General features: G+C 44.9%; 1 protein-coding gene across 2 annotated transcripts in view; it reads left to right on the top strand.

Annotated features, from left to right (window-relative positions):
- Positions 1 to 241: 241 nt before the first annotated feature.
- LOC124298884 (protein grainyhead) overlaps positions 242 to 17,067 on the top strand; it is a 71,894-nt gene continuing 55,068 nt past the window's right edge. For both annotated transcript variants that reach the window (XM_046751927.1, XM_046752735.1), the window contains exons 1-3: positions 242 to 1,732; positions 3,218 to 3,583; positions 4,510 to 5,222. In XM_046751927.1, coding sequence (XP_046607883.1) covers positions 3,521 to 3,583; positions 4,510 to 5,222 — 776 coding nt within the window. In that variant the 5' untranslated portion in view covers positions 242 to 1,732; positions 3,218 to 3,520. The remainder of the gene's footprint in view (positions 1,733 to 3,217; positions 3,584 to 4,509; positions 5,223 to 17,067) is intronic.

The following is a 17,067-nucleotide window of genomic DNA, read 5'->3' as shown; positions in this document are numbered from 1 at the left end:
TTCTCCCTCTCTCTCTCTGTTTTCCTCTTTTTCTCTCTTTCTCCTTCTCGACCTGCGCGGAGGGGTGAGTGGGAGAAACACCGCGACGGGATTAATGCCTAGAGGTAGGAAGGAGGGCGGCGGCGGCGGCGGAGCGAGAGGAGCGAGTCGCGGGGTGGCGGTAGCGGGCGGGGGGGGGGGGGGAGGAGGTGGAGAGGAGAGGAGAGGAGAGGGCCGGGATGCTGGGCGGCCATATTGCCTCTCCCGAGAGAAGAGACTCCGGCGAGGTCCTCCGAGCAGCGTTCCTTCGGTTATACGTGTTCCCTGTGTAGCCACCAGCTCACGATCAGCGGCCCCAACTTTGGTGTGGAATATACAAGCCCAGGCTGGCCTCCGCAGTCCGGCAGGACGCTGGTAGTCACACATCCACTCATCCAGCCTCTGGATCATCGTCTGACTCGCTCCTCCGTTAACGGGCGAACATTGTTAAAAACGCGCCAGGATTAAATATACGCGTTGTATACACTTGATCGACGCGAAAATACCTAATCACGCGGTTCCCTGCACGTCTAATATACACAGATCGTATATACAACATCATTGTATCGAACCATCCTACGCGTGCAACCGCGCGTGCCTGTGTGTGTGTACGTGTGTATGTGTACGTGCGTGTGTGTGTGTATACATACATATATATATATATGTATGTATGTATAATGCCTTGTGTCATCTGTGTACATTTATAACTGTCTCTAAACTTGTCCGCGCGTGCGTCGCCGATCAATCGATGTATAAACACCTCGTCTACGTTATACCGTACGCTATACGCATCGACGTATCTCGTACATGCAATTCCTGCGGTATGCATACACGTGGACTATAGCTACGCGCGTGTGTGTGTGTGTGTTATTCGTATAAAAACCGCGCGTGCATTATTGTATATATATATATATATATATACATATACGGTTGTAATGCCTGCAGTGGAAGAAAGGAATAAATTATACCTGTGTTAAAAGTGTCGTTTGATTTTGAAGGGGTATAATCGTCGTAACGACGACGACAACAGCAACAACAACAACAACAACAGCATCGTTAATAAAGATAACAATAACAATAATAATAATAAAAGAAACGAGGTAACAAAAAAAGAAAAAAAAAAGGAACTAAACTATAATGTTCTTATTGTTCTTGTTGTTCTTTATGCCGCAGCAGTACTGTACCTCGTTCAATTTTGACACGTAAAGAAACAAGAAAAAATAAAAACATACAAACAACAATCTCGCGGCGGGAGTAATAATTGTGTTGAAGTGACATATGCGTAGAGAGAGAGAGAGAGATAGAGAGAGGAAAGTTGGATCTGCAACGCCTCGTGCAATATACGCGTATTATACATATATACATGTATACCAGTAAGCGTGCGGCAGAGTTATCGCACGCGTGAAACGCGGACAGCTGATAATAATTGGGCCTTACTGCGAAATTGAACGCGGGGCCGCGAAAGGTGCGCGACGCTATTGCACTTGAGTGCAGTGCGGCGGCAGCAGCAGCAAGCAGCCTGGATGAACGATTAAGAACGGGCCCGGTATAGCTAAGCGTGAGAGAAGAAACCGCGGAGATGTGATCCAGAGACTGGGAGATAGCCGGTAGTTTGTAGTTCACCTATCCCACGAACATGCAGCCTCCCGTCTGCATCAGCATCCCAGCCGAGAGGAATCACACCTTCGATCTTAACTAAATGCAACCCAAACGAGTGAGTAGCTTTACACCTTATACCGTACATTGTAATTTTATATTGCATATCCTGCGACGCATTAAAATTAGCGTAGGTAATATTTTAACGAAGATCAGTAATTGTATAGCCGCGGACTTACGGAGCGACGATCCAGCGCCCTCTTCGATTCACATCACACGTTATTATTGTTTCTGTCCATAGCATGTTACAAAAATATGATGCGTAGTTTTACTTTTCCACCTTGTATCCAGATACTAACATCGTACACTGATACCTGCAGCCTCTCGGTCACGTACGTTTATTTTTTTTTTTCAAATAAATTCCAACTCTCTATCACCAGCTAATTATCCCGGACTCGGATACACCGCGTCTCTTTATCCGTTCCTCGGTCCGATCACGTGACACCTTTACCATCGCACAACATCGAGGAAGAATCGAACGTACCAGATACGGCTGAAGATCGATCGAATTCCACGCGCGCAATTAGACGACCAGTAGTATGTTTGTACACACATATACATATACATGCATACATATATGTATATATACATATATATATGACGGTAAATCGCAAGAGGTAGAAAAGTCAGGTCCGAAGGATGCTTGCAAACTTTTTGGCACTGTGCGGTAGTCGTTTTACGCGGGGAGGGTCCGACACTCGGTGGTACCAGGAGCAATTGGTGACACTGCACTGTTGGTAAACGCGAGCGGGCAAGTCCGGAGCTTCTGGTTCTTCGGCACACTGTCCATCCTCCGTTTGTTGAGCTGCCGCTGGTTGAGAGGCAACGACGTCGGCCGCGGTCGCGGTCGCGGTGGCGAGGGCGTACCTGAGCTCCGGTACCTATACTTGAAATACAAACAGGCGCAAGAGGTGGGCCCACAACCTGACGCAGGGTCCCTTTCGGAATCAGGTTAGACCGGCCTAACCTGCTCCTCGCTCGCACGCGGCTTTGTATAATCTATGGTGCTGCAACACCACCCGCCACTCGGTCCCCCTCCGATCTTTTTCTCGTTCTCTCTTCCTCGATCGGTAGCATTTAACAGTTCGCACCGCGATCCTAGGCTCCTCGTCGATCTCGTCTCTCCCTCTCTCTTTCCCTCCGCATCAGCCGATCTTCACCGGCAGTCAATATCCTCCTCGCCTTCCTTCCTCATTGTCCCGACCGGTGGGCCGCAGGTGCATACCTGATTCCCGGTCGATCCACGTCCTCCTCTACCTGCACCGACGGGTCCCCATGCCCGGGCCCCCCCCCCCGCCCCGCGTGAGTTGTTACCGATTTTCGGAGTAGGCCAAACGAAACCTGCGGAGGTGAAACCTGTTGGGTCCGAGACCAGTTCCGAGGCTGCAGGGAGAAGAAGATCGTGTAACTCGAATTATATGGATCGGGAGGGGAAAAAGACGAGATCGGACGATCGCTAACGAGTCCTTGTAATACCTACGATGTGTCTTGCCAACCGAGTGAACCCAGGTCAATGTCTCTTTTCCTTGTTCTCTTTCCGCAGATCTCTTCCTCCAACGTGCCATACATTCTTCAGCAGCCTGTGATACAAGACTTGAAACGAAAGAAAGAAAAAGAAAAAAAAAACGAAAAAATTGTACACCGGACACACGTCTGCGCAGCCTGGTGATCTGCGGGACGGACGTTTCACTGTAGCCGTAAGAAAAGTAACGACATATCGATGCAGCGGAAATTTTGTTAACCAACCATCGAGGCATCGTCACTCCCTGAATTAAATTATATACGTATAGTATACCCGTTGTACCTGAAGGAGTCGAGGAGAAACGAAGACTTGAGAATAAAGGAAATGTCGACGTGCGCGGACGAACCGGACCCGGGCTCCATCCACATCCAGGAGGCCTTGTCTCCGGTCAGTTGAACACTATTTTTACCCTTGTACTATTTTTGAACGACGTCGACCGCGAATCTGAGCCTTCCTCTTATCCTCCAATCTTCACCGACGGCTCTTCGAAAGGAAATATGTTCATTTCGACGATTGGTTGCAGTATAGGTTTGCAGACGAAGTCAGGCACACCGATCGAAAACGGTTTTTTCTGAACTCGGTATGATTAAGAAATTGATAGATGTTAAAACCTCGATCCAAAGAAAGAAAATACTACTCAACGTATCGACACGACGTTTTGCCTTTTCACGGTTTTCCTCATTATCCAGTGAATACGTAATACGTATAAAAGTACACACGCATGCCACGGGTATGAAGAATATTATTTACATGCAACGCTACTCGGCACACTGCGTGATTGACGGTTGGTAAGGTGTATGACTATGTACCTATATACATACATACCAACGTGCATAATAACTTGAGGAATTTTATCAACGGTTGTACATCGCGGTGGAGATAAAGCTTACGCGTATTGAAATAACATACGTATTACAGACCTGTACGATACATCTTATACGTGCAGATATCTCGGGACGAGGATCGTTAAGATCAAAGTTCGATCGGTTTTTTCTTTTTTATCGTCGATTAAAATCTCACAGTTGCAAGTCTACGAAGCAATTAACATTTAACGCGGAAACTAACGTCAGTTTTATTTACCCTCTGCTCACCTCCCGCTCACACAACGTATATCGCAATATGCTTTCAACGAGCCGCATTATCCATACAATAACTGCAGAGATTAATTACCGCCCCGATGAATCGAAGTAGGATAAAAATTCCGACGATTCAGGACGGCGGCAAACACGCGGCGTTGATCTGGGACAAACACCTTACCTTCACAGTTTAATCCGCAAACCAAAGGACTGACCGAACACTTGTCTCTTCCTCAGGTCGAGGGTCCCGTCTCACCGGCATCCTCATCTCTGAGCAACCATAATCAAAACGATAATGACCAAGTACTGCTAGCGACGATGCAGCCGGTGAACGTCCTGGACCTTCACGAGCCGTCGCAGCACCCTCTTCACCACAAGTTTCACCGTCACCATCACCATCACCATCAGCAGCAACAGCAGCATCACCATCCGCACCACGCGCACCACCAGCAGCACCACCACCACAGCCATCATCACCACCAGCACCAGCAGGATCAGGATCAGGACACGCGGGGCGAAGAAGACGATGACCGGGTGACTCCAGAGGCGGCTGGGACGGTAGTAGCGCCGCCATCGAACCTCGGTGAGCACAAGATGATCGACCTGATATACAACGACGGTCAGAAGACCGTCATGTACACCCACGACAAGGAGATCATCTACGAGAACGAGGCGGACAGGGTCCAGGTCGTCGAGTATCCGCCCCCGCCGCCCTCTCCGCCGACGAACTCCAGGTCGCGAGCCGCAGCCCTCCACCTCCATCACTATCCTCAGCTGCAGCTCCAGCAGCACGAGGACGCCATCATGGCACGTGGCACACCCTGCACTTCCGCTGCCTCTGGATCAAACTGCGCGACTACAACCACCGTCCTCGTTTTGTCGGAACTCGTTGCCGCCGATCCCGGAGCCGCGCAGCTCGCCCTTGGCAATACCGCATCCCTTCGCGCAGGGTGAGTAGCATGCTTTGGTTTACATTTACGCTGTCGAAGAGCGAAGAGTAGTTTTATTTATATCGACGATGCATGGAAAGCGGGTCAAGAACCGTTCAACATTTTTTTTCCACATATTATTGCGCGTGGAAGGTCTGGTCTGTGAAATTTCGGACCAAAATGAAAAACCAAACGTAAGAGGACGTTAAAAGTACAGAAAGCTTGAGACGCTTTATATTTGCTTGTATACCTACTTGTGACAATTGTTTATCGACTTTCTACTGACAATGAGAGGGAACTTCGAAACTTGGCAGATTGAGCTTTCGATTGCGCGTGCGCGAGTTATTTCGTCTATTCAAGCACGCTGGCCAACCCAAGATTCAGATGTCAAACTTTGCTGGGTTTTATTGGAGGTTATGTAGGCGATGCGAATGTTTTTTGGTTCAGCAGATGCCAAATCGTTGATTTAGCGATTCGGGAAAGTTTTGCAAACTCTCGCTACGCGTCAATGTAGTGGCATGATTTCGATTCACTACTTAATTGGATTGCGCTCTGTTTCGAGTAAGTTGGCTCCCCTGCCTTGCAGACGAAAATATTATCGCGGTAAGATTTTATCGATCGAGCATCGAGTTCAATTTGTTCATGTGCGTTTCACTATTTCCAATCAGTGGATTTTAACGTTCGCGTTTTCTAAAATTCGATACGGTGGCTCATCGCATTTCTGTAAAGCCGTTCAACTTTTTTACCCCAAACCATTTTATCCAAATGAAAAATGAGATTGAGCACTGAATTTAGGCAAATCGCAGCTGTTTTTTTTTCTCTTTTTTGTACCACATCGACTTGTTTCCTTTCAACTTTTATTTTTCTTTGCGTTACGAGGGGGGATGTTGCTTTCATGAAATTCAACATAATTTATACCCGGTGTATATTTCATGATCGTATTGTATTTATTCGTCCATTTTCTTTTTTTTTTCCGTCGCTTTATTTATTTCGCTTTCGTTTGGCACTTAGTCGGCCATACAATAGATGCGGCCCACGCATATCGTATCGGATCAAGCGTACAACAGTTTATAAATATAGAAAAGGCTCGCAATATTTTCTCTTGAAAAAATATTTCTGTTCGTTCCCTGGGCCTTTCGCAGAATACTGACTTTACAATACAACGGACGCTTGCAATACACGAAGAGCTAAATCATTGTCGAAGTGGAGGAAACTTGATATGAAATTGTTATTGAAAGTCTTTTATCTGTCGGTCAATCCTCAATTAAACCTGCATAACAATGTGTATTCAATCATGGCACAAAAACCGCAATAAACGTCAGACTATTGAGAGGTATAAATAATTGCCCGAGTATTTTTTGACGGTAATTGTGTATATAACGTATATGCGTGTATATGCACCTTGGAATATTTGAATGCAAATTTTTTTGAAATCGGAGAGTGAAGAATAGTCTGCCGGATGGCTGCATGTACGACAGACTTCAATAATTTTTTATCGTCATCGATCGAGACCCATAATATTATGCGCAAAACAGCCCGGCCGGACTCTCTCTTTTCCTCCGAGTCTCTCATGCTCAATTTTTATTCCCCACCTCTTTGTTTCTCTCTTAACCCCCTTCTCTCACTCTCTCCGTCTCGGATTGCGCGTGTAAATGCCTGAATGGCTTTGAGTGAACCGTGATTAATTGAGTGCAAATTAAACTCGGACACGCGCAAGGTCAGAATTATGAAAGCAAAAAGCATAACACCCCGCATGCTCCAACTGTAATACCCAGTTCTCTCGCATAATTAATACCTGTATTTTAATTGGGATCGCGGCCTTCTCAATCTCGAATTTACTAGGAAAAATTTCGCCAACTGTCCCCTATCGCTTTTACGCAATACCATCCGACAGCGAATTCGACGCTTGCGTTATAACGTAAAACGAATTTATCCGCTTACCCTAGCTTGCTTATTCGATTATCACCCACATGGAATTACAGTATAAGAGACACACGTGTTTAACGGGATTCTCCAAAAATACAAAAATAAATAAAATACCAGTCATCGGGTCCTACAGAAATTCGGAAATATTTTATCTTCCGTTCGATCTATAGGCTACAAAATGCGGTATGATTAATTCCAAGTGTGTAATACATCGGTGCATCGGATGTTTCCATAGCGCGGGAATTTCGGTGAACGTTGTGAATATCACAAGATGAAATTTTTATTGCGTGCGTTAAAGCCGCGACGATGAATTATTACCGTCTGCGCGATGTTATTGAATTATTGCATTATACGTGTTTGTCGTTGAGTCGAGACATTCGCCACATGTACCACATATTACGAACATTCATATATAGGTACAGGTATAATAATCCTGATGCAGCGCGATGCGCGCACTTTATAATGGGTATGAAAATGGAAATCGAGTGATGTAGACGCTGGGTGATAATTGATGTGCGTTTAACCGTTATAAGCTGCTTGACGCGCTACCTTGCTCTTTCGAGTATTGATAAAAATTGGTAATAATTAATCGTGATTTAACACATACGTCCACGGCATCCTGCGCCGTCGAAGGTATGACGCGTACGTATAAAGTGTAAGGTACGCATTCGACTCGCTATCAGTTATAAATACATTCACGTGGGTGTATGTTATACGTATGTATATATGTATATATATATATACGTACGAAGTTATAGGTATACGCATACGTGTGTATATGTATATATATATAATTATATACATACGGTATCGCTATGCGTCGATTTATACGTAGGCAGGGAACACACCTTGGTCAAATCTCTGGCTAGGTGATGGTGAATGTCGGTGTAGGGTATAAGCCACAAGAGAGGTACGTAGAATTCCGCCAAGCGATTCCCGATTGCCGATCATTAAAGTGAGACGGAGACACGGCTGATAAAGAGAGAGAAAGAGAGACCTTGGAGTCTCGAAAACAACTGGATTTTATTAATCTCGCTGTTGTTTGCTGTTTGTATTTTAATTGTATACTATATGTATACCATTCGCTTTGTTATTTATTAATACTCATATTTATTTATGCGATTACATAGTCATTATTATTACCTGATACGTGATCTACGGTAAGGTTAGAAATACATTGAAATTGAAACGTGAGAAAACAAAGGTTTGTAAACAGGCGTTAATTGAATGTATAATCAACTTAAACATTGTTGACAAATTCCTCGTGATTTCTGAAAAAATAGATTAAATAAACAAAAAAACTCATCGAAGCACTAAATTTCAACCGTAAACAACTCTTTGTTACCAACGTCAGGGAAATAAAAATTTATACTGTTTTTTTTTTGTTTTTTTTTTTTTACCACATTGTTTAATCTCTTTTATTATACTTTTCTAGTTAGATGTAACAATATAGAGACTTCACGACCCGATTACGCGTCCCAGGCATCCCTGAATCTATAAACGAAATGTATAAAGCATGTGATCCAAGATGGCGCAGAGCTGAAGAGTTCCATCGGATGCGGTGCGCGTCCCGATTGAAAGTATCGGATAAATATCAGCGGGAATGCGCCTTACGCAGTAAATACGTATCAAACGTCCGTCTGTACGCCTTTATACCTATCCGCGATATTGTGCACGCGTGTTTTTCTTTCCCGTCGCAGCGTGCGTTGTTCGCACAAAAGGGGGCAGAGCTGCCTGCCTTTACGTCCCGCAGTGCGTCCTGTATGAGAAAAACCTGCAGCCGAGTGGTGAATTCATTGGAAGAACGCTGAGCTGCGTTAAGACGAAGAACGAGAATGAGAGGGGAAAGAGGAGAGAAGGAAAGAAATAGAGAGAGAGAGAGAAAGAGAGAGAGACGTGACGATGGCCAGGGAACGGAGAAGTGCAGGACGACTTACGGAGAAGGAAACGGACAATCAATTTGTATTTACCAAGTGATTGGGAAGGCGATCGTCAATTAGACACGTGCGTCGTACCAAGGTATAGTTATGCCTATACCTATACCCTATTCCCCCCTTACTGCAACCATATACTGCACCAAGGTCTAGGGCGATACTTGGGTTAGGTTAGCATCCTGAGCTGCGCCGCTCTTGTTTGATGTGCCCGTAAAGTCAGCGTCGAAGAAAAAAGTCAGTTGATTCGAGTAAAATCAAATCTACTATGTCGAATCGGGTTTCCTTCGGGTGGGGGTCAAAACTTGGAAGGATCAATATTTAGAATGGCTGATATGCGAGATAAAATAACGAAGGATGAATTGTTAGAAATCTTGATTTTCGATAGCGTCACTTGATGGAACGACTTCTTGCGTTATTTTATTTTCGCATGTTTGAAATTTCGATATATCGTACGTTCCGGATATCGATACTTCCAAGTTACAAGTTCAAGTCTTAGCATTAACTTAAACGCAGCTGTTGTAAAAGAGAAGTCTAGTGCCACTGCGAATGCCAACAACATCGGGAACTGTTTTTTAGATCGTCTACATTCTTCACACGCATTTCAATTACAAGGGAAATCAAATTGGAGAAGCATTATACATATAGGGTAGATGGACCGGTTTTGGTCACTGCGGTACAACACCAGTTGTGCCCATATTCATTACGTATAATCTGAGGTCATGGTCACGACTGGTTACAGAGAAGTGCTTTGATCTAGCTGAACACTGATTTGTAAAAAATAAATTTTCACCAAGTGACAAATACTTCTGGCTAAAACTTTTACGGTATAAATTTGATTTTAGTCAGGAATCAAGTAGTCGAAGTGATTTAAAGGTTTCCACAAATGTTGTGTCCACCCCTGTTTCTTTCCATTTTCGGCGCTCGCATTCATTGGATTATAGAGTAATCGACGTTCTTCCGACTAAGATTTTCTCTCCTTTCCAAACGGGATCGGACCTCCACGCCCCGAAACTGCAAACCGATTTCCCCTCTTTTCCCGACTGGCGCCTGTCGTTTCGGACATCTCGTTTAAGTACCATGCAAATTCGATAAAGCTGAGGGTCTTCGTTCGAAAGCTGGAGGCAGGATAGCAACGGTTTGTCAGATCCGACGAATACAGCGTAGGTACTTTACACGTATAACGTCGGCGAGACAGAAGGCAAGACAAGATGGCCGCCGGTCCGCAGCCACCGCGGTCCAGCCCAAGGAAGACGCTGGACGCCGTTCGGTTCGGTTCCACGCCTCGTCTCTCCCGTTTCATAATTCCTCCTCTCTCTCTCTCTCTCTGGGTCTGCCTTTTTTTTCCTCTTCGTCTTCCTCTCTGCGTGCACCGCTCCTCGAAGCGTCTGTACACACAACGAGTCGCGGGGTCACACGTTGGGTCTTCTTCGGTGGAACGTGAGGCGAGCTTTTCGTAATGAGAGACTGTCGGGAAAGTCCAGGATGCACCGAATAGATGGAAAGTATTTTCTACAAGTATGTCGTGAAAATTGTTAAGAGGCACGAGGCCTCACCCGTATAAAATTGTGATTTCGGGTCTGATATAATTTTAATTTAGTTGGTTGTAAACACGTTGAACAATATTCCAAATGCTGTAGGTACTTTGTGAGCCAAACATTCACTTGCTTACAAATAATTAGGTTTGAGCGAACGTATCGGAATTCCATACAATTACTAACATCAGAGCATTGGTTCTTTGATTCAATTGCTTTTACTATCGAATATTTGAGGATCTTTGAATCCCCAAAATATTCGGTTGGTTCGATCAAAGTTCACTCTAGTCGAGAAAGTCTTCTTCGAGTCAGGTGAATATTTGTCCTTGTAAAGCGTTTACTGGCTAGAAGAAAAAGAACAATCGAATCGAATAACCCCTGCATTGATCTTGTTGAATTTGTCAGATTCCAGTGTCTTGTATAGTACTTACTTTTAAAATAGCAAAATTCAATTAGCATCTTTGAAAGCTGAATTACTTTGATTTCCATACGTTTCGTGGTTAATTGATCTAAAAAACTACGCGATGATTGGGGTGTAGAAAAAATGGTGTCTACGATGTACCTTCAAGGCAATATCTACCTGTACCAACTTGCATGGTTCATAAAAGTCAATGTGTACATCGAAAAAAAGTCGGCTGCGTTGCTGCAGACGTTAGAAAAGCCTAATGACGTGATGCATTATACGTAGACACGATACCCGTGTTCACAAGTTAGTAAATGATAATGCATCCTGATGTATGTGGGTACCTTGTACAACAGAGACGAGTCTGGAAGTATAAGCGTTGCATGGTTTATGCATAGAAACTTCTTATTTATAAAACCTTCGTTAAGTCAACGGTATTATTTGATATATCGTGAGAATGTGACTGACATTGTATCGGGGCTAGATTCGGAGTTGAGATCCTAGAAATTTCCAGATTCACCTGTCATACACTCCCCGCGTATAAATCGGAGAGCAGTGATCAATCGCTGTGGAAACTCGTCGAACTATTTACGCGTACTTCGACAGCTAATGGTCTGCACTCCGAAGGCGTGTGCAGTCGGCGATAGAAGTCGTTCTAACGTTGTTTCTTTCTATTATGCACACGCCTCGAAGGTACTTACAACCGTGGCTGGCTCTACCTATTTGGAAAAAGAAAGTCGATTGCGAATTCCGTTCCGATTCCACTCCGCGAACCATGCGGAGAGTCAGTCGCGATTTTCACTCAACCGACCGATCGTCTGATTTAATTTTGCCCGAGGGTGATACCTTAATTTATTGTACCGAGTATTACGCCTCGATCGGTCGATCCGATAAGAAGCGTCAAGTCTCCCGGTAATGGGGAAGAAAATGTTCAAGATCTTTTGTTTAAAAAACCATCGATCATTTCGAAACCGCAGTTAATTTTGACAACGCTCGAATGTCGAAGATGACGTGACTTGTCATTCGATGGGACGAGACGCTGTTAAAAAGACATAGATATCATACTAATTCGCTTAACCGTAAAACTAGAACTGGAACTTGAACTTGAACGTAAATTGCACAATTATTGTTCTTACAACGCCGAAGTCTCAGACCAATTAGAATCTTACGGAGGGAAAAAGAAACTGTGCCACTCTTTGTTAAATACTGTACCTACTCATTCCACGTGAAATTGTTCGCTTCTTTTTATTCGTTTCGAATGAATGATCACGATGATAAAAAGTTTACTTCACGACAGATGACAGAAACATTCGGAAAAAAGTTTTACAATTCTTTTGTTAACGTAGTCGGGAGAAATTGAGGTAGAAAGAAAAATAAATTTTTGACTTCACACCTCAGGATGCCCCCTGCAACGGAGTTCAGAGTATCTCGGTATGTATTCTCGAGATGCAGTCTTGGCGAAATTAACATGATGTGAATTGATGAATGTAATGAAATGCAAATATCTACGTTACACGTACACGTTTATGATAATACGCAATGTATACAGACAGCGTTCAGTGACTCATCCCAAAGACTATCGTTATTCTGAAAGGTCGTACTGTTTACGACATTGAAATCTCTCTCTTCCTATTTCCACCAACATTTCTATTTGCAATACGTACGATTCGGCGTTGAATTGAAACACGTAAAATCGACGCATCCGAAACCTTAAGGAAATCAAATCCCGAGTCTGATGAATCGTCGAGTCCGCCGGCTTATCACGAAACTCTCACTGCTCGGTGCCACTGCGCGTCGCTGACCGAGATAAATGAAAGGTGTAAAATCGGTGTCTGCGGTTTCGGTCAAAACAACCCGAGACCCAGACTGCAGAGTTGTCCGCCGGTGGACCAGAACCATTGAAAAACGCTGTGTCACCTGCAGCCAGTCTGTAATACCTGCTCCATGCTCGGTACACGGATACATACACGTTCACACACGACTCCGGAAAGACTTCTTCTCGACACTTGGACCTGCCTCAACCCACGTTTAGGCCGTTGTACACCAGCCTAACCTACGCCAACTCTTGTCCGATGAATTTCGTGCACCTAGACCACGATCGTCGGAGTCTGGACCATTGGACCAAGTCGCCTCAAGTCGAGCATCGTCCACCAACACCGGCTTCGGTGTTACCCCGCAGGACTGGGTCATTCGAGCGTATTACCCACGCCAGAGTTTTTGTCGGCTCGTCTCGGATCTCCTATTATAAAGCGGTCGAAACTATTGCCGCAAAAGAGAGAGAGAGAAAGAAAGATGGAAAGAGGATGCTCGGGATGCTGGCTCGTTATGATCGTACTTTTTTCTATAATCTCGACTAAACTCTGTTTAGCCGTGACCGACGCCCACTGCAGGTTTTACAGAGCTGTTGACTCGGGTTTCACTTCTCATCTCTTCTCCGCGTCCGATCCACCATTGTAAGTTGAAATACCGGGCTTGAGGTTATTCCTAAGCTGCTGATGCGGTTGTTATGATTCAACATTCAAGCATCTGCAGTTCAGGGGTCGCACGGATTGCCCTCAAACTTGACATAACGGTGGAGTTAAGCTTCAAAGGTGTCGTGTTGACCGTGAAAATAGTAGAAATACCGTGTTGTGGGTTAGACAAATCGTGGATCAAGGTCGAGGACCCGCGAAATCATGCGTAGGTACCTACCGTGATTCTAACATCTTTTTTGGATTTCACTTCCTACATTTCCATCTAAATTCACTAAAGTCATTTCACAATGTCGGATTACTTTGCCGATCGGAAATTTCGTAAGATGCCGTAAGATACGAAAATGTACCGATCAAAAGATACGTTTGAAATTCAAAGATTCCGAAGATGATGAATACAGCCAGTGTACTTTTTTTCGTGTCACTGTTTCTCGCGATGACAGATTCGTACAGTAATTCCGTGTCACGACTCTCGGATACCTGAGAACACCGTTTTAATGGACCTAGTATAATATATGGTAATTTCGAGAAGGAAACGAAGAGGGAAAAAACATAATAATACGCTCTGTCGTAGCTGTGTTTAATACGTAAAGGCTTCTAATATTTTACGTCTGAATAAAAGCTTTCATTACTTCCTTTACGAGTTCTTATCTAGATATCTCGTGTCCAATCAGTTTCAATTAAATCTAGAAACTCAAGGCCGAACGTTCGATCAGGAAGTAATTATACCGAAAGGTCGGACGATATATTTTCGATTTATACGACCCTACGGCTTCGCGCAACCTTGAGCCGGCACTGCGTGCATCTTCTCCGGGGTTACCAAATTATACCTAATCGACAGCACGGTTGTTCCCGGATACGCGAGACTCGACTCCTATTCGTGGATCCTCGTTCCTTGAACATACGGAAACTGGTACCTAGCCCGTGAAAAATGTCCATTTGTCAGTCCGCTCCGCGTGTGTGGCCGTTTAGTAACGCACCTGTAGCTGCAACGGGTGTCGCTGAGTTTATAGATATAATTTATGTATAATACCAGTGTCCAGGTTTGAACGTCTCATTGTAAGTTGCGGTCGTATTCGTGGTCGGGTTCAAACCGGGCTTCAAACAGATCGCCGGCACTTCAGGGTAGCTACGAGTCTCCGGCACCGGTTGCAGGTCGTCCAGATTCCATGGAAGGTCGTTTGCGTAGCCATGGAACGACGCGAAGGCGGCGGCGGCGGCGGTTCGGCTGCGGTGCCGCGGGGGAGACGCGCACCATAAACGTGAAACGTCTGAACTAAACTAGCCGAGTCGCAGCCGCTCCGCCGATGGAAGGAAGCAGCTTTCTTCCTGCGCCTATATAAGCGCACCCAGGCTTACACGTCTTCGTTGTGAAATGAATTATATATACTCGTACGCGCGTGTCGAGGCTCGGCTGCAGATATAACTCCGGATTCTAGTCTACAGCCCCGCCGGCCAGCTCGGGGAATCCCGTCCACGCGACAAGACTCTTTAAGAAAATAAGGAAAGCCCCTGAATAATTCGTTGACTCCGCGCAGCAGCGGCAGCGGAAAGCAACCGGTTCGATTCTTTTTTACTTTACTTATTCAGTCGCTCATTTTTGCTCCTCTTCTGTTTGTGTAGACGAGCGCGTTTCTAAACAGAAATTCTGATTCGGCGAGTCTTGTTGGAAAATGGAGCGGGAAATCTCACTTCGCGTTTATAAAACTCGCTGCAACTTTTTCACGAGTGAAAATCGCTGTTTTTCTCATCGGATTAGAATCTCGGCTGTTGATAGAGAGACTTGCACTCGTTACTTTATGAAAAAACTCGATACGTCCCGCGATTCTTACGTTCAATCACTGAATACTTGTCACGGTGAACAAACATGGCGTCCGCGGTATCGATTGTCTTCTTCGACTTCTACGGAAGTCAAAGTTTGCAAATGTAATTTTAAAAAAATTGTTACCTGAAAATTACCTAGATTCTTGTCTCTTCCGTATATCATTGTATAAAATCCTTCTTCTGACAGCATGACACATTGGTTTCGAAGAATGAGAGTGGAAACGGGTAGGAGCAAACTTGGCCGAGTGTACGGCTCGTGTACCTATGTAAACAGGCCGGTGTACACAAACGATTATTACAAAGTAGTAAAGTATATACAATAAAGGCGTTCGTAGCGAGCACTGCAGCCATATATCTGTCCCACGATCAGCTTCGAATATAACCCCGTCTCGTGACGGCGACGGAAGGGACGGGGAGCGAGTCGGTCCAGTACATAAGGTACCTATACATATATATATATATATATATATATATATATACGTATGTATACCCAGCGAGCAGAGATACGGCGAGGTCCGATACCCAGGTAAATGGAGCTGTGCGAGTGGCCAAGAAGCGTGTGTTAGGCTCTCTCGCATGAATGCGGCGGAGCGAGCGACGAGCCGGCGGGAGAGTGTTAATCGTAAAAGACAAATACGCATGCGCGTCGCGCCTCTCACACCCATGCCTTCTATCCGCGTATACGTGCACGCGATAATGCTCCAAGTCGCGACTTTGTGTGGAGGATTATACGCGTTCACGTTGGAGAACATAGGGCGAAGAGTCAAGAGGAGGCCCACTGATCGGGCTGGGTGACCGCCCGACTGGTTATCCGCGCGACCCGCGCCAGAGAAAGCTCTGTCGAAGCCTCCCATGTGGCCGGGTTCTCCACCTATGTAAACCTTTTCGTGTGTGAGTATGTTCGCGTCTTATACAGGGTGTCTCTCGCGTTGTATTGCGGGTGAAATTTTGCATTTTAGAATACGGTGGGTGAGCGGAACGGAAATTTACTTCTGGCCGCCATGTTTAATCTTTGGTGACTCTTAAAAGCCGGAAATCCCGACCGCGCATGACCGTTGTAGAAAATCGAAGGTTGCATGATTCTCTATCAGTCGCTAAGCCACTGATTCGATCGCTAAATCGGATGGCTTTAGTCGGAAACAGTTTTAATCGAGCGTCAAAGTCGCGAGGTGAGACTAGGGAATTTTTCAACAACTGTACTCGTGTCTCTTATAGATATATTTGTTATTTATTTTGACAAGCCATTTCTACGATTCTTCTACCGAACTTTTCATCTTAGATAATCTCGTTACGAGTATCGAGATATTTCTGTCTCCATGTGACTCAAGCCTCGAGAAATAACGTTTTTTTTTTAAGGTTAACGGTCAGAACTCGCAATTGGTTAGGCACCATGCAGCTATTGCAAAGTGTTCCTGAATGTTAATGCTTACGGGTCTGCTTGTGGAACTGTCCGCAAACACTCTCGCATTTTTAACAGACTGTTACATACACGCGGTTTATTCAGATATTTTTATCTCGCACACACCAGTGTAACTACCTTCACTTTTCCGCGAGGAAATTATCAGAGCGCCGTTCCGTACACTTTTCCTTGAATCATTATAATATACGTGGGTAGAAACATTGCACTGCACAAATACGAGGGTACGGCCCAACCGTTTGAGCAGCGAGGTACGATTTTAAGAAAAATTCAACACACAAGGAAATTAAGAACGAGAGTGAATTCACACAATGGAGTATAGAAATTACATATATTCCGCGACGATACGTCCGTATCGA

This window comes from Neodiprion virginianus, chromosome 1 (genome assembly GCF_021901495.1).
Source record: "Neodiprion virginianus isolate iyNeoVirg1 chromosome 1, iyNeoVirg1.1, whole genome shotgun sequence".
In the NCBI taxonomy this organism is placed as follows: domain Eukaryota; kingdom Metazoa; phylum Arthropoda; class Insecta; order Hymenoptera; family Diprionidae; genus Neodiprion; species Neodiprion virginianus.
This window is presented reverse-complemented; position numbering and strand designations above follow the sequence as displayed.